The sequence below is a fragment of the Papio anubis genome, chromosome 1, assembly GCF_008728515.1.
Source record: "Papio anubis isolate 15944 chromosome 1, Panubis1.0, whole genome shotgun sequence".
NCBI classification, from domain to species: domain Eukaryota; kingdom Metazoa; phylum Chordata; class Mammalia; order Primates; family Cercopithecidae; genus Papio; species Papio anubis.
The window spans coordinates 44,211,181-44,230,094 of NC_044976.1; the positions used below are offsets into that span (position 1 = coordinate 44,211,181).

General features: G+C 40.7%; 1 protein-coding gene across 5 annotated transcripts in view; it reads right to left on the bottom strand.

Moving 5' to 3' along the window:
- Positions 1-18,914, bottom strand: part of IPP (intracisternal A particle-promoted polypeptide) — a 78,785-nt gene that overhangs the window by 45,930 nt on the left and 13,941 nt on the right. For all 5 annotated transcript variants that reach the window (XR_002523253.2, XM_009207600.2, XM_031668095.1 and 2 more), the window contains exons 4-8: positions 17,463-17,618; positions 15,456-15,623; positions 7,928-8,065; positions 5,421-5,543; positions 2,431-2,651 (exon numbers count right to left, since the gene is read on the bottom strand). Coding sequence is in view for 4 of the 5 variants with exons in the window: in XM_009207600.2 (XP_009205864.1) it covers positions 2,431-2,651; positions 5,421-5,543; positions 7,928-8,065; positions 15,456-15,623; positions 17,463-17,618 (806 nt within the window). In the remaining variant the exon portion in view is untranslated. The remainder of the gene's footprint in view (positions 1-2,430; positions 2,652-5,420; positions 5,544-7,927; positions 8,066-15,455; positions 15,624-17,462; positions 17,619-18,914) is intronic.

Sequence of the window (18,914 nt, forward strand, 5' to 3'; positions counted from 1 at the left end):
ATTGCTTGAACCCAGGAGGCGGAGGCTGCAGTCAGCCTAGATCGTGCCATTTCACTCCAGCCTAGTGACAGAGCAAGACTCCGTCTAAAAAACAAAAACAAAGAAACAACAACAACAACAACAAACCCAAAAGGACTGAGTTTGGAGAACTTCCTGATAGTTGAACACCTGGCGGTTCTTAGAGGGTGGCATAACCAGAGAGGTCACAGAAGTACCATGCCATTCCCCCATACCTCCCCATATGCATCTCTTCATCTGTATCCTTTGCAATATCTCTTATAATAACCTGGTAAACATAAGTAAGTGTTTCCGTGAGTTCTGTGAGCCACTCTAGCAAATTAATTGACTCCAAATAGGGTGTTGTGAGAACCCCAACTTGGAGCCAGTTGGTGAGAAGTTCCAGAGGCCTGGACTTGGAATAGTGCCTGAAGGAGGGGGCAGTCTTGGGGACTGAGCCCTCAACCTGTGGGGTCTGAGGCTATCTCCAGGTAGACAGTATCAGAATTTAACTGAATTCGAGGACACCTAGCTGGTATCTGCTGCTTGATGTGTAGGGGAAAACCCACACACATTTAGTCACAGAAGTTTTCTGTGTTGATGATTGTTGTGACGTGAGATCAGAGTAGAAAACATGTTGAGTACGTTTTTTCCACCCACAAAACCCTAAAGTAATCACCAAGAAAAAAGGTGAAGAAATACAGCTAACTAGACAATAAAAGAGATAAAATTCTATGGGATACTAAAACAATCAATATAAAGACAAAAAGAAGAAAAAAGAATCAAAGAATGGATTTCATAAACAGAAAACAAATGACAAGGCCATTTTTATATTTTAATATAAATGCTAACTAATTAAAAGGCAACATATCAAAATATGTGGGATGAAGTTAAAGCAGTGCTCAAAGAGAATTTATAGTTTGTATTATAGAAAAAGGAAGGTCTAAAATCAATCATCTAAGCTTCCACTTTAAGACTGTAGAAAAAGGCCAGGCACGGTGGCTCAAGCCTGTAATCCCAGCTCTTTGGGAGGCCGAGACGGGCGGATCACGAGGTCAGGAGATCGAGACCATCCTGGCTAACACGGTGAAACCCCATCTCTACTAAAAAGAATACAAAAAACTAGCCAGGCGAGGTGGCGGGCGCCTGTAGTCCTAGCTACTCGGGAGGCTGAGGCAGGAGAATGGCGTGAACCTGGGAGGCGGAGCTTGCAGTGAGCCCAGATCATGCCACTGCACTCCAGCCTGGGCAACAGAGCGAGACTCCGTCTCAAAAAAAAAAAAAAAATCTAGAAAAAAAGAGAGCTGAGATTGTTGGGATTTGGGGAGTGCAGTGGCTCCCAAAGATCTGTAATGCCAGTGGTTTGGGATGCCAAGGAAGGATAATCACTTAAGACCAGGAGTCTGAGATCAGTCTGGGTTACACAGCGAGACCCTAACCCTAGGAAAAAAAAAAAATCAGCCAGGTGCAGTGGCTCATGCCTGTAATCCCAGCACTTTGGGAGGCTGAGGCAGGCGGATCACCTGATGTTGGGAGTTCGAAACCAGCCTGACCAACATAGAGAAACCCCATCTCCACTAAAAATACAAAATTAGCCAGGTATGGTGGTGCATGCCCAAAATCCAAGCTACTCAGGAGGTTGAGGCAGGAGAATTGCTTGAACCCAGGAGGCAGAGGTTGCGGCGAGGCGAGATTGTGCCACTGCACTCCAGCCTGGGCAACAAAAGCAAAACTCCGTCTCAAAAAAAAAAAAAAAAAAATTACTCTTGAGCGAGGCTTTCTCACTGTTACCGAGGTTGGAGCACAATGGCTTGATCACAGCTCACTGCAGCCTTGACTTCCTAGGCTCAAGTGATCCTCTCACCTGAGCCCCCTGAGTAGCTAGAACCACAGGTGCATACCACCATGCCCAACTAATTTTGTTATTTATTATACAGACAGTCTCACTATGTTGTTCAGGCTGGTCTTGAACTCCTGGGCTCAAGCTATCCTCTCATCTTGGCTTCCCAAAGTGCTGGGATTACAGGCGTGAGCCACCACGCCCAGCAGTACAAGAAAAAGTTTTTTTAAATTAACTGGGCAGGAGTTCAATGTTACAGTGAGCTATGATTATATCAGTGCTCTCCAGCATGTGTAACAGAGCAAGACCCTGTCTCTTAAAAAATTAAAAAATAAATAAATAACCTAGAAAAAGAAGAGCAAACTCAATCAAAAACAAATAGGAAAAAGGAAAAAATAAGAACAGAAATCAATAAAACAAAACTGACAACAGAAGAAAAGCAATGACACCAAAAGTTTCTTCTTTGGAAAGAAAAAAGGGAAAAAAAATCCACAAATGATCAATATCATGAGTGAAAGAAAGTGCATCACCACAGATCTTACAGACATTAAAAGAATACCAGGATACTAAACATCTGAAATCATCCAACCTACCTCTTCAAAGGAATATTTTTCTACAGTATGAAGAGCATCTTGGGTCTCATTCCATCCTCCAATAGAATAGATGCAGTCATTGAGTGCAGCCACACCAAGATATGCTCTCCTGGTTCCCATTGGAGGAAGTGGAGACCAACGCTTAGAAAGTGGATCATAGACTTCAAAAGAACGAAGTTCTATTCCTTCATTGCTGATGCCCCCAATTACATAAATTAAACCTGGAAGTGGAATATTTTTGCTCAGATGCTACAGAAAGTGAGATACAAATAGTGATGAAAAGTAATGATTGTGATCTGTTTCCTATGGTGATGCTATGTTTAATCTAGGGCTTACAATTTTATTTAAGAGAGAAAATCAACTTTGTCAAGTTTATCACCTCACTATTCAGCAAGTTGTAAAAAATTAGTGGAACTAATTTAAAATAGCATTGAGTTTTCAAAGAACTTGAAATAATCTGTCAGCTGAGGATTTTCTATCTAATTATCTGCTTGGTGATCTCAGGTTCCAGATCCACCCACAGATAAAACAGGAAAGGAAAATGGATTTTTTTTTTCCCTAAAAAATGTTATGCACTTAAGCTGGGAATTACACAGCTCTCTTTAGTGACAGCCTATCTGTTGCTCAGATGGACATAAAGTAGGGAATTTAAATTTAAATAGTATGTGGCTAAATTAAGGTATCAGAATCAATTACTACAGTACACAGCTGGGTGTAGTGGTTCACAATCCCAGCACTTTGGGAGGCCAGGGAAGGCGAATCACTTGAGCTTGAGACCAACCTGGGCAAAAAATACAAAAAATACAAAATTAGTCAGGCATGATGGTGTATGCCTGCAGTCCCAGCTACTCAGGCAACTGAGGTGGGAGGATGGCTTGAGTCTGGGAGGCAGAGGTTGCAATGAGCCAAGATTGCACCACTGCACTCCACCCTGGGCAACAGAGTCAGAACTTGTCTCAAAAAACAAAAACAAAAACAATTACTACAGTAAAATATAATGTAATTTACATAAAATTTCCTTATAAACTCTGGCAATCTACAATTATTTTTGAATCTGTAGTGTTGTACTTCATCTTCTAAAGTGAGGAGTTACAAAGAATTATATTTTACGACATGTGGGCTAGGCTGGGTGCAGTGGATCATGCCTGTAATCCCAGCACTTTAGGAGAACAAGGCGGGCGGATCACGAGGTCAGGAGATTGTGACCATCCGGGTTAACATGGTGAAACCCCGTCTCTACTAAAAACACAAAAAATTTGACAGGTGTGGCGGGTGCCTGTAGTCCCAGCTACTCCGGAGACTGAGGCAGGAGAATGGTGTGAACCCGGGAGGCGGAGCCTGCACTGAGCCGAGATCGCACCACTGCACTCCAGCCTGGGTGACAGAGCGAGACTCCATCTCAAAAAACAAAAAACAAAAAAACAAAAAAAAAAAAGAAAAAAGAAATGTGGGCTAAATGTTAGTATAGTAAACCTGGGTTTTAGTTCCAGCCTTGCCAGTAACCAGCTATGAGAAAAGACAACTCACAACCTTCCTGATCTTCAGCTTCCTCATCTATAACTTAAAGAAGTTGAAATAGGTAAGTTCAAAGATTCCTTTCTAGGTAGCTCTATGATTTTAGATGGAATGATAAAAATAATAAATATAAAACAACTAGGAGACATGATATTAAACAGTAAGATATAGTCTGCACCACATAATTTGCTAATAGAAATCAGAGAAGGTTGGCCGGGCACGGTGGCTCAAGCCTGTAATCCCAGCACTTTGGGAGGCCGAGGCGGGCGGATCACAAGGTCAGGAGATCGAGACTATCCTGGCTAACTTGGTGAAACCCCGTCTCTACTAAAAATACAAAAAACTAGCCGGGCGTGGTGGCGGGCGCCTATAGTCCCAGCTACTTGGGAGGCTGAGGCGGGAGAATGGTGTGAACCCGGGGGGCGGAGCTTGCAGTGAGCCGAGATCACATCACTGCACTCCAGCCTGGGAGACACGGCGAGACTCCGGCTCAAAAAAAAAAAAAAAAAAAAAAGGAAATCAGAGAAGGTAACCACAAAGCAGAAAGAAGTTGAGCAGATTAGGCTGTCATATAACAATGGGAAAGCTGCTTCCTTCTCCACAGGTGCATATAAATCAGCTCTCCAATCCTAGACAGAATCAGGTTCTAGTTAAAACATCTTACTACCTAACTCTCAGAGTATAGTAGACAATCAAAATAATGTTTGTATACCACTTTAATATGCAACATATAATTATTTAAATCTGTCACAGGATTATATGCTATGTGAACTGAATCACAATGTACTTTGTAGAAAAAAATGCTAAAGAAGCCTATAGAGACCATGAAAACAATTTATTTTTATTTATTTTTTGAGACAGAGTTTCACTGTTACCCAGGCTGCAGTACAGTGGCACCATCTCACTCACTGCAACCTCCACCTCCTGGGTTCAAACAATTATCCTGCCTCAGCCTCCCTAGTAGCTGGGATTACAGGAGTGTGGTACCGTGCCCAACTAATTTTTGTATTTTTAGTAGAAATGAGGTTTCACCACATTGGCCAGGCTGGTCTCGAACTCCTAACCTCAGATGATCCTACTGCCTCAGCCTCCCAAAGTGCTGGGATTATAGGCATGAGCCACCACGCCCCAAAATTGTTTCTGATACTCTCTCCCTACTTAGAAATATTTACTTAGATGTTCATGGGAGAGAAAAGACAATAACAGATAACACTTCGAATGCTTATTGTGCTAGTCAGATATTCCTGCTTACTTGCAATTTTTAATGATAGCCTTGTTTATTTTGAAAAAATCAATTATTTTGGCAATACAGAAATAAAAGTCAATGATAGGAGGTAAAAACCAGAACTTCTATACTGCTAGTATCAGTCATTCAATACCAACAGATCTAAAATATACTTTTGTGAAAATAAGGCCTCAAACTCAAAGTGTTTCAGAACTACATTTTGAGGAAAAATATTTTATAAAGTGATTACCTTGCATTTCACAGCACCCAAAGTAGTAGCGTGACACAGCCATGTTACCAACTACTTCCCATTTATTTTCATCAGGATCAAATCTTTCAATGGTGTTCCCTATCTCAGCTCCAACCCATCCACCTGTAATGAAACAGAAAAATGTTCATTTCTGGGATAAAAGAATCTTATTTATGACAAAGACCTTACAAAACAGCTAAACCAATTATTTCATATTATAGATATCACATGAACCAAAGAGGTTATCTGTTCCACGATCCCATGAAAAAGTTAGAATTTGACCACGAGTAGAACTCAGGTCCTTGCACAACTGATGCTCTTTTGAGAAAAAAAAAAAAAAAGAATTCAAGTCTTTTAACTCCCTATTTTTCACTAAAGACTAAAACAAAACAAAACAAAGAAAGCTCCAAACTTCAATATATTGCATGGAAAAGACAGTATTTTGCAAAACTACCTTTTGAAATGACTTCTGGCTACTCAGAATGTTTATCCTAATCAAGGCCAGCTCCAAGCCTAATCAGAGCATACTGTGTATTTGGTTAATTTCAGGAACTTCAAAAAGACCCTTTATCCCCACAATAACATTTTCTTAACACTCTCTAATTCTTTTTTTTTATTTTTTGAGATGGAGTCTTGCTCAGTAGCCCAGGCTGGAGTGCAGTGGCCAGATCTCAGCTCACTGCAAGCTCCGCCTCCCAGGTTTTACCCCATTCTCCTGCCTCAGCCTCCCCAGTAGCGGGGAATACAGGCGCCCGCCACCTCGCCCAATTAATTTTTCATATTTTTTAGTAGAGACGGGGTTTCACCATGTTAGCCAGGATGGTCTCGATCTCCTGACCTCGTGATCCACCCGTCTCAGCCTCCCAAAGTGCTGGGATTACAGGCTTGAGCTATGGTGCCCGGCCCTTTTTTTTTTTTTTTTTTTTGAGATGGAGTCTCGCTCTGTCATCCAGGCTGGAGTGCAGTGGTGCAGTCTCAGCTCAGGCTCACTGCAAGCTCCGCCTCCCGGGTTCAAGCCATTCTCCTGCCTCAGCCTCCCGAGTAGCTAGGACTACAGGCGCCCGCCACCACATCCAGCTAATTCTTTTTGTATTTTTAGTAGAGACAGGGTTTCACTGTGTTAGCCAGGATGGTCTTGATCTCCTGACTTTGTGATCCGCCCGCCTCAGCCTCCCAAAGTGCTGAGACTACAGGCTGTGAGCCACCGCACCCGGCCAACACCTTCCAATTCTTAAAGTTGAAAATATTTTTTCCCACAATTAACTGAAAAATGCAGTTACTTATGGAGGTAATAAAATATAATAGATTACACTCACCTTAAGGTAACTCATATTTTTTGCACAATAGGTTTGGATGAGGGGAAGACACTGAGTTACAGTGAATTGAAGGAGTGACAAGGAGAAAATAGGGGAGGCTGAGAGCTATGTTAACTTATAACTTTCCCTAGGAACAACCTTGATTGTAACATTTGTTACACAGATATTCAAAGTAGAATAGCTCATAATCATTCACTACATCTACAAGAATAAAAATATAGTACAGAACTTCCTTGTGATATATTTAATTTTTTGGCATCTGTTTTCTTATATTAAACATAATTAGGCCACTATGCAGAGTGCTAAAAATGTTATACACTTAATTAAAATAATGAGATTTAACTGCTCAGCTAAAGCACTGCACTGGATGTGTCTCATCTATATTTTATCTCCAGTAATACAATTTTGAGAATAAGAATTTAAAGAGCTGGCAAGCACATCTACAGCATACAGTAGCTCCAGAGATACCTGCAGAAGAATGTGTATGACTAGCAGTTTGGTCAGCCAGCCAACTGGGCACCCTCCTCCAACCCCTCCAACCCCTCCAACCCCTGACCCCCTGACCCCCCTGAACCCTACCTACACCTTCCCCTAAGACCTTGCCCAGCCTCCAGAGTATATAGACTAAAGCCAGTTGGTTTTTAAAAAAAGAATGTAAAGAGCTGAAAAGAGGAAAAGAACATCTTTAAAGTCATCAGAACCCAACAATTTAAATAATATTAGCTATCTACAAACATTTCATATTCTCACTTCTTTGTGGGATCTAAAAATCAAAACAATTGAACTCATGGAGACAGAGAGTAGAAGGATGGTTACCAGCGGCTGGGAAGGGTAGTGTAGTGGGGGTGGGGAGGCAGGAGGTGGGCATAGTTAATGAATTTGAATAAAAAAAAAAAGGAAGAATGAATAAGATCCAGTATTTGATAGTACAATAGGGTGGCTATAGTCAATAATAATTTAATTGTACATTTAAAAATAACTAGAAGAGTATAACTGGATTGTTTATAACACAAAGGATAAATACTTGAGGAGATGGATATCCCATTTTACGTGATGTGATTATTACACATTATGTGCCTGTATCTCATGTGCCCCATAAATATATATACCTATTATGTATCCACAAAAATGAAAATTAAAAATAAATACATAAATAATATTAGCTATCTTTAAACTGAACAGCATAATTACCCAAAGCATAGATAGCCCCATAACACACACACACTCCTAAGCCACAGCGAGGATGATTCATCGAAGCTACAGTTGTCCACTGTTTAGTAACTGGATCATAGCATTCAGTACAATCAAAAATCATTGAATCCTTTTCACCTGAGTTAAATAAAAGAGACATATATTAGAAAGTTTAGTAATGCTAATAGACTAGCACCATAATACAATATTCAGTAGTATTCCCTATTGTCAAAAATTCAACCATTATGTCTGATTTTATACTATTCATTTGCCTGTCAAGCATTATTTTGAATCTAGAGCACTGTCATTTATTAAAGCCCACTTATGAAACAGGCACAATTTTCCTATTATCTATTTTTACCATCCAAACAATCCATGTAATGTTTTAGGATACAATTTGCATTTTAATACTTCTATACTTTTTTTCACATAGTAGTTTGGGTGGCTGGCCCTGGTACAATTTGAGTTTTAATGTAATCCTTTCCTAACAACAAACAGAAAATGAATTTTTTTTTTTTTTTTTTGAGACAGAGTCTCGCTCTGTCGCCCAGGCTGGAGTGCAATGGTGCAATCTCGGCTCACTGCAAGCTCCACCTCCTGGGTTCACACCATTCTCCTGCTCAGCCTCCCGAGTAGCTGGGACTACAGGCGCCCACCACCTCACCCGGCTAATTTTTTGTATTTTTAGTAGAGACAGGGTTTCACCATGTTAGCCAGGATGGTCTCTATCTCTTGACCTTGTGATCCGCCCGCCTCGGCCTCCCAAAGTGCTGGGATTACAGGCGTGAGCCACTGCGCCCAGCATAAAAATGAAAAAATTTTAAAAAGATACCCAAATTTTCTTTTTTTTTGATATTTATTTATTTATTTATTTTTAGAGACAGAGTCTGGCTCTGTCACCCAGGCTAGAGTGCAGTGGCACAATCATCGCTCACTGAAGCTTTGAACTCCTGGACTCAAGTCATCCTCCTGCCTCAGCCTCCCAAGTAGCTAGGACTATAAGCTGTGCCACCATGTCCAGCTAATTTAGAATTTTACAATAAGATATTTAGGAGTAAATCTAACCAAAGATTATGCAATGCCTCTATGGATAACATTTTAAAATATTACTTAAAGTTTTAAATTATGGAACATCTAAATAAATGAAGAGATGAATAATGTTCATGAATTATAAGAGTCAATGTATCATGAAGATTTTCCTATTTAAAAATAAGAGTCAATGTAAAGATGATAGTTATCCCCATATTGATTTATAGATTTAATGTATTCCCAATCAAAAAAAACCATTTTTTAACAGATTTGACAAACTGATTCTAAACTTTATATAGAAGTACAAAGAGCCTAGAAGAGCCAAGCATTCTCGGAAAAAAATAAGGAGAAACAGTCCCATCATATATCAAGACATATAACAAAGCTATAATAATTTAAAAAGGGATAGACAGAAACTAATGGAACAGAAAAGAAATTCTAGAACAGAGACATACATATGATTGCTTGATAGAAGATAGAGTTAGCATTACAGAGCAGTGGGGAAACAACAATCTTTCATGCTAGGATAATGGATTATACATCGAGAGGAAAATGAAACTAATGCCTTACTGCATATTATCCATAAAAACTAAATTCCAGGTAGATTACTGACATAAATGTGAATGGAAAAACTATAAAACTGTATAAAACAATGAAGGTATAGGTCCTTATGATGTTGGAGTAGGGAAAGATGTCTCAAATAAGATGCAAGAAACATTAACCATACAGGGAAAAAAATAAGAGATTTGACTACACTAAAATTAAAAATATCTGTTCATCAAAGGATCCCATAAAGAGAGTAAAAGATGAAGCAGCAGAGTAGGAGAAGATATTTATAGCACATATGACTTTATGAGGGCCTAGAATCCTGAATATAAACAAAATTCCTATTGTACAGAAAATAGTTAACATAGCAGGCCTAAAAATGCCTGTCCTTAGAAAGGCCTATTTGGGGGCCGGGCACAATGGCTCACACCTGTAATCCCAGCACTTTGGGAGGCTGAGGTGGGCGAATCACAAGGTGAAGAGATCGAGACCATCCTGGCTAACACTGTGAAACCCCATCTCTACCAAAAATACAAAAAATTAGCCGGGCGTGGTGGCGGGCGCCTGTAGTCCCAGCTACTCAGGAGGCTGAGGCAGGAGAATGGCGTGAACCCAGGAGGCGGAGCTTGCAGTGAGCCGAGACAGCGCCACTGCACTCAAGCCTGGGCGACAGAGCGAGACTCCGTCTCAAAAAAAAGAAAAGAAAGGCCTACTTGGAAGGTTGATCCTTTGCTGGAATCTGGGAATATGGCTGGTTAACAGTTTCCTCCACTGATACAAAATTTTCCCAAAATGGTAAGAGTGGCTCACTGTGCTTGAACTGTACAAACAATGTGATTTATGCTGAACATACGCTTTCCTTCTGAGGGTCTGGGATTTTGGTATGTGCTAGGAAGAAAGAGGCTATGTGATCAGCTGCCTGCAAAAACCTTGGGCACTATGTCTCTAATGAGCTTCCCTGGTAGACAATACTTCCCACATGTTGTCACTACTAATTGCTGAGGAATTAAGCATGTCATGTGTGACTGTACTGAGTGAGGACTCTGGAAAGCTGTCAACTGGTTCCTTCCAAACTTCATCACATGTGCCTTTTCTTTTTGCTGATTTTGTTTTGTACATTTCGTTACAATAAATCTTAGCTGTGGATAGAATTACATGCTAAATCTTTAAGTCCTTTTAGCAAATCACTAAACCTGAGAGTGGTCTTGGGAACCCTGATGCACCTACAAATCAACAAAATAGACAATTTTTTAAAAGGACTAAAGATCTAAAAAGTTACTTCTTGAAAGAAGAAATCCGGCTGGGCGCAGTGGCTCACGCCTGTAATCCCAGCACTTTGGGAGGCCAAGGCGGGTGGATCATGAGGTCAGGAGTTCTAGACCAGCCTGACCAGCCTGACCAACATGGTGAAACCCCATCTCTACTAAAAATAGAAAAATTAGCCAGGCATGGTGGTGCGCTTCTGTAATCCCAGCTACTCAGGAGGCTGAGGCCGGAGAATCACTTGAACTTGAAAGGCGGAGGTTGCAGTGAGTGGAGATCGCGCCACTGCACTACAGCCAGGCGACAGAGCGAGACTCTGTCTCAAAACAAAAACAAAAACAAACAAACAACAACAACAAAATTGGCCGGACATGGTGGTCTATGCCTGTAATCTCAACTACTTGGGAGGCTGAGGCAGGAGAATCTCTTGAACCTGGGAGGCAGAGGTTGCTGTGTGCCACTGCCCTCTAGCCTGGGAGACAGAGTGAGACTCCATTTCAAAAAATAAAAATAAAAATAAAAGGGCTGGGTGTGGTGGCTCACCCTGTAATCCCAGCACTTTGGGAGGCCAAGGCAGGCAGATCACCTGAGTTCAGGAGTTCAAGACCAGCCTGGCCAACATGGTGAAACCCGATCTCTACTAAAAATACAAAAATTAGCTGGGCGTGGTGGCGCATGCCTGTAATCCCAGCTACTCGGGAGGCTGAGGCATCACTTGAATCCAGGAGGCAGAGGTTGTAGTGAGTTGACAATGCACCACTGCACTCCAGCCTGGGCAACAGAGCGAGATTCCATCTCAAAAAATAAATAGGCCGGGCACAGTGGCTGATGCCTGTAATCCCAGCACTTTGGGAGGCCGAGGTGGGCAGATCACAAGGTCAGGAGATTGAGACCATCCTGGCTAACACGGTGAAACCCCGTCTCTACTAAAAATACAAAAAAAATTAGCCAGGCGTGGTGGCGGGCACCTGTAGTCCCAGCTACTCAGGAGGCTGAGGCAGGAGAATGGTGTGAACCCAGGAGGTGGAGCTTGCAGTGAGCCGAGATCACGCCACTACACTCCAGCCTGGGCGACAAGTGAGACTCCGTCTGACAATAAATAAATAAATAAATAAATAAATAAATAAATTTTAAAAAAAATAAAAGTAAGTATTTTACATAAGTAAAAAGCAAAAAAAGAAAAAGTTAATAACAATATATATCTCAAAAAGTTAAATACAGAAGGCCGGGCACGGTAGCTCACACCTGTAATCCCAGCACTTTGGGAGGCCGAGGCAGGCGGATCACAAGGCCAGGAGATCGAGACCATCCTGGCTAACACAGTGAAACCCCGTCTACTAAAAATACAAAAAAACATTAGCTGGGCGTGGTGGCGGGTGCCTGTAGTCCCAGCTACTTGGGAGGCTGAGGCAGAAGAATGGCGTGAACCCAGGAGGCGGAGGTTGCCGTGAGCTGAGATTGCGCCACTGCACTCCAGCCTGGGCAACAGAGCAAGACTCCGTCTCAAAAAAAAAAAAAAAAAAAGAAAGTTAAATACAGAGTTACCGTATAACCTAACAATTCTACTCCTAAGTATATACCCAAAAGAAATCAAACTTATGTCTACACAAAAACTTTTATTTGAATATTAAGTGGAAATAATATAAATGTCCATCAACTACAGAATGAATAAACAAACAAAATATGATTATTTCGACACGATGAAATATTATTCAGCCATAAAAAGAAATGAAGTACTGCTAACTGAAAGAAGTCAGACACAATATTATATGATTCCATTTACATGAAATGTCCAGAATAGGCAAGACCATAGAGACATAAAGTAGATTAGCTGTTACTAGGGTTTAGGAGGAGAGATGGGGAGTGACTGCTGACAGGTACAGTGTTTCTTTCTGGGGTGATGAAATGTTCTGGAATGAGATAGTGGTGACGATTGTACAACTTTGTGACTATGCTAAAAACCACTAAATTATATTCTCTAAATTTTGGTATGTGAATTATATCTTAATTTTTAAAACCCAACATTTAGAATATGAACCCAGATATGTATGTATCGGGAAGAAACTAAACCAAAATGTTAACTGTGATTATTCTGGGTGGTATGATTATGGCATCAGGAATTTAAATTTTCTTTTTCATATGCTTCTGTTTTAGCAAAATTTTCTACAACAAACCTAACTTTTATAATTTTCAAAGTATTTAAAAGTTATATATTAAGGAATATCTTAAGATAGCAATGTTGACAGTATTAATAGCTAGAGAAGTCACAGCAGTTTTGAAGAGCCTCTGTAAGCACTTCTGTGGTATCAGGGGAGGGAATACATACATGCAAGTGTCACACAAGGACCTCTGACCCTAGGTTAAACAGAAGAGTTCAAGTGATAAACCTATGCATAATTGACAAAAGACACATACAAGGAATTATTAAAGTTGTGGTCAAAGACTATATAGAATTGTGCTCTTTATGCAGACAAGAAGTTATTGCTTAAAATTCTAATTTCTTTGATGGAATTTTCTGATGCACATGTCATTTCTTGATTTAATAAATAGTTCTGAGTTATATACCCTCCAAAGTAAAGACAAAAATCAAATAGTTCCTATATCACCATAATTTAAATTGACAGTACCATAGTCAGAATTTTTTTTTTTTTTTTTTTTTTTTTTTTTGAGACGGAGTCTCGCTCTGCCGCCCAGGCTGGAGTGCAGTGACCGGATCTCAGCTCACTGCAAGCTCCGCCTCCCGGGTTCACGCCATTCTCCTGCCTCAGCCTCCCGAGTAGCTGGGACTACAGGCGCCCGCCACCTCGCCCGGCTAGTTTTCTGTATTTTTTAGTAGAGACGGGGTTTCACCGTGTCAGCCAGGATGGTCTCGATCTCCTGACCTCGTGATCCGCCCGTCTCAGCCTCCCAAAGTGCTGGGATTACAGGCTTGAGCCACCGCGCCCGGCCCATAGTCAGAAAATATTTATAAAATTTTTGGGTGGGGATGGCTCGCCAAACCCTGGCCCACTAAAAAATAAATCAATAAAATAAAAATAAAATAATTATAATGTTTTTTTAAATACCGGCTGGGTGCCATGGCTCACATCCATAATCCTAGCACTTTGGGAGGCTGCGGCAGGAGAATCACTTGAGCTCCAGAGTTCAAGACCAGCCTGGGCAACATAGTGAGACCCCATCTCTAAAAAAAAAAAAAAAAAATTGGCCAGGCGTAGTGGCTCATGCCTGTAATCCCAACACTTTGAGAGGCCAAGGCGGATGGATCACCTGAGGTCGGGAGTTTGATACCAGTCTGACCAACATGAAGAAACCCTGTCTCTACTAAAAATACAAAATTAGCCGGGCGTGGTGGTGCATGCCTGTAATCCCAGCTACAGAGGAGGCTGAGGCAGGAGAATTGCTTGAACCCAGGAGGCAGAGGTTGCAGTGAGCCGAGATCACGCCATTGCACTCCAGCCTGGGCAACAAGAGCAAAACTCCATCTCAAATAAATAAATAAATATTTAATGAGCCATACATGGTGATGTATGCCTATAGTCCCAGTTACTTTATTATTTAATAATTCATAAAAATAGTTTTACAAAACACCAGGATTTCGACAAGAAATATATCCTACTATCTTGTTGACTTGGTTTTTACGTACCCAGTATCCATACTGCTTGGTTTATTAAAAATGAATCATAATGCAGCTTTCAGAATTTAAAAAAATTCTATCATAAATATTGATCTAAATTTTGATGCCACCTTTTTTTTTTTTTTTGAGACGGAGTTTCGCTCTTGTTGCCCAGGCTGGAGTGCAATGGCACGATCTTGGCTCACTGCAACCTCCGCCTCCTGAGTTCAAATGATTCTCCTGCCTCAGCCTCCTAAGTAGCTGGGATTACCAGCACCCGCCACCATGCCCAGCTAATTTTTTTGTATTTTTAGTAGAGACAGGGTTTCACCATGTTGGCCAGACTGGTCTTGAACTCCTGACCTTAGGTGATCTGCCTGTCTCGGCCTCCCAAAGTGCTGCGATTACAGTCGTGAGCCACTACGCCAGGCGGGTGCCATATTCTATAAACAACTTTTCTTTTCTTTTTTGAGAGAGGGTCTTGCTCTGTCACCCAGGCTGGAGTACAGTGGCACGATCGTGGCTCACTGCAACCACTGCCTCCTGGGCTCAAGTAATCTTCCCACATCATCCTGCCAAGTAGCTGGGACTACAGAAATGTGCCACACATCTGGCTCATTTTTAATTTTTTTTAAGAGATAAAGTCTCAATATATTGCCCAGGCTGATCTCAAACTCCTGGGCTCAAGTGATCCTCCTGGCTCGGCTTCCAAAAGTGCTGGGATTACGGGTATGAGCCACCACACCTCACCACCACTTTTCATTAAAACCAAACCTAAGTATTCTGGCTTGTGATAAATCACAGTATTCATCCAATATGAAATATTCACCATCTTGCCCTTCCCCTTCCCCTTTCCCTTCCCCCTTTCACCTTTCCCCTTCCTCCTTCCCCCTTCCCCCTTCCGTCCCTCCCTCCCTCCCTCCCTTCCTTCTGCCCTTCCTTCCTTCCATCCTTTCTGTAAATACTTATTGAGGACAATTAGATATATGTATATCACACAGCAACATATAAATCATAAAGCATATTAGAATATAGCCAATAAGACTAATAAAGAAAATAAGACATTTTTATTATTACCTCCAATAGCGTAGACCATCCCTCCTAGAACTGTTACTCCCAGCCCACTTCGAGCCTGATGAAGTGAAGATACAGTGGTCCAGTACTGGCTAAAGGTGTCAAAACGTTCCACACAGCTGAGGGCTCTGCTATCACTCCAACGACCCCCCTGCAACCGAGTATATCCACCTAAACAAAAGAAGAAAAGTGAGTACACAGCAAATCCCTTACTATTAAATAGAAAAACGGTAGTAATGAAAATCTAGTGTTCTACAGCTAAACATTTGGTATAACTATTATATAACAAGAAATAAATGGTTTAGAGCTTACTTTCTCCCTCTATATATAATGTAATATTCTTAAATTTGCCAATTCCTGAAAGATTGTGGCTTAAATAGTAAGACGGTTAGCCTCAGTGTTTTACCACTTGGTCTTGGTTATAAATAGAATATTATATGAAATATAAATCTAGGCACTGCTTATCTGTTAAGTTAGGAAAGTTTCATTATAACTTTCATTAGTGTCTTTTTCAATTAAAAATAGTGAGTTGAAAGCTGTGTGTGTGTGTGTGTGTGTGTGTGTGTGTGTGTGTTTGAGGCAGGGTTTCACTCTGTCACCTAGGCTGGAGTCCAGTGATGTGATCACAGCTTACCGCAGCCTCAATCCTCCCCCATCAACCTCCTGATGAAATCCTTGTTTTGACTATACATCCAATCAGCAAAAAAATTTTAAGAAGCACTCAAAAGCATTATACTTAAATATTAATACATACATGTAATTGTAATTATATATGTGTAAATTATAAATTATCTCATACATCAGGTACTTACATAAAAACTATAATATGTATACAGATCTGCACTATATATATCAATATGTTATATATTATATGTATTTTAAATGCCGATAAAGTTTAATGCTTTTTTTTATTTTTTTGAGCCAGTGTCTTGCTCGGTTGCCCAGGCTGGAGTGCAGGGTATAATCTCTGCTCACTGCAACCTCTGCCTCCTGAGTTCAAGTGATCCTCCCACTTCAGCTTCCCAAGTAGCTGGGACTACAGGCACACACCACCACACCAGGGTAATTTCTGTATATCTGTGTAAAGACAAGGTTTCATCATGTTGCATAGGCTGGTCTTGAACTTCTGGGCTCACACAATCCTCTGACCTCAGCCTTCCAAAGTGCTGGGATTACAGGCCATGAGCCACGACACCCAGATTTAAGTTAATGCTTTTTGAAATAAAAATGAAAAGAAGTTGTAATATGTGGCCGGGCACGGTGGCTCACGCCTGTAATCCCAGCACTTCGAGAGGCCAAGGCAGGCAGATCACAAGGTCAGGAGTTCGAGACCAGCCTGGCCAATATGGTGAAACTCTGTCTCTACTTAAAAATATACATATATACAAAAATTAGTTGGGCATGGTGGCGCATGCCTGTAGTCCCAGCTACTCAGGAGGCTGAGGCAGGAGAATTGCTTGAACCCAGGAGGCGGAGGTTGCAGTGATCTGAGATCATGCCACTGCACTCCAGCCTGGGTGACAGAGTGAGGCTCTGCCTCAAAAAAAAAAAAAAAAAAAAAAGAAGTTGTAACATGTTCCGCTGATATTCCTATGGATCTTCCTTTATAACCACACTTTGGAGATCATTGATTCCTATCACTGCTAATGACTAAGATACTGTGAATAGTTTAAAAACTTGAGATTTATTTTCTTTATTTTTCACAAGAATTCAAATTTTTTACTTTTAAAGCAGCACTTCTTTAGTCACTTATTTGATAACTGAATAATCTACAAACTCAAAGGTTTAGATCACAGAATAACAGATATAAAATGAATAGCTATTTCTTTTTAGATATATTTATCATAATATATAAATGCAGTTTATAAATCTGTAGCCTGTATGTGAAATTTAATATGCCTCTTCAATACACCCACATATTCTATCATGTATAGTAAAAACAACAATATATTAAAAAATTTTGATCTGGAACACAAATATAATTTCTATTACTTTCTAAAGGGCTCTCACCTACTGCATACAGGTACTTTCTTGCTTTCTTCCGAGGTCGAACCTTAGATGTCTGCAGAAAACTACAAAACTTGTTCTCTTTGGGAGATTTGCATACTTCACAGTACTCTTTCAGAAGTGTTTGCAATGCAACACGAAGATTAAAATCGGATACTCCTAAAGCAATATTTAAAAAGACAATGTTTTAAACAATTTTTAAATAACATTGAAAAAACACATTTCTATAAAGACACATTTAACAATCAATAAATAAAAAATCATCACCAAACAATGGTGTTTGTTTCCTGCAATACTAAATATTGGTACTATTTTAAGGAAAGCATTTTCTTCATTAATGAAAAACAAAAAAGGTTGCTGTTAAAAAATATGCTTCATATGGCCGGGCGCGGTGGCTCACGCCTGTAATCCCAGCACTTTGGGAGGCCGAGGCAGGCGGATCACGAGGTCAGGAGATGGAGACCATCCTGGCTAACACAGTGAAACCTCGTCTCTACTAAAAAATACAAAAAATAAGCCGGGCGTGGTGGCGGCCACCTGTAGTCCCAGCTCCTCGGGAGGCTGAGGCAGGAGAATGGTGTGAACCCGGGAGGCGGAGCTTGCAGTGAGCCGAGATCACGCCACTGCACTCCAGCCTGGGTGACAGAGCGAGACTCCGTCTCAAAAAAAAAAAAAAGCTTAATATATAAGCAGAATAGCAACTAAAAAATATATATGCTTCACAGTATCCCCCCATGTATAAGAATTTCCAGGCTGGATGTGGTGGCTCACACCTGTAATCCCAGTACTTTGGCCAAGTCGGGTGGATCACTTGGGCCTGGCCAGCGTGGTGAATGAAAACCTTGCTGCTACAAAAAATACAAAAATTAGCCGGGTGTGGTGGCATGTGCCTATAGTTCCAGCTACTCAGGAGGTTCATGTGGGAGTACCACTTGAGCTCAGGAGGCAGAGTTTGCAGCGAGGCAGGATTGCGCCACTGTACTCCATCCTGGATGACAGGGTGAGACCCTGTCTCAAAAACAAAAAAAAAGAAGAAGAAGAATTTCCAAGATCACAATTATCTAACAAAATTTAAAAATTAAAATAGCCAAAAATTCTATACTTACAACATAACAAAAAAGATATGAAATTATGTCATTAACATTTAAATTTAAGAATGATAGACAAAGCAAGAAAAATAAATTCTGGTGGCATGAGTACCATATCCTAAAAGGATCATGCATATGATGAGGTAGGTTGTCCTTGCTCAAGGGTGCTTAGCTGAGGAGGTAAACTGGGGATGAGAGTCAACCTGTGTTCATTTGTCAAGCTGTAAGACCTGTTCTCCCTGAAAGGGCACTATTTTCTAATTTGCACAAAGGCATTATAAATGCTAGCAAGAGACTGTCTCCTATCTTTCCATCTCTGACCTTTTCTCTCTATCCCAGACAAGAAGCAATATTGAAGAACAATGGT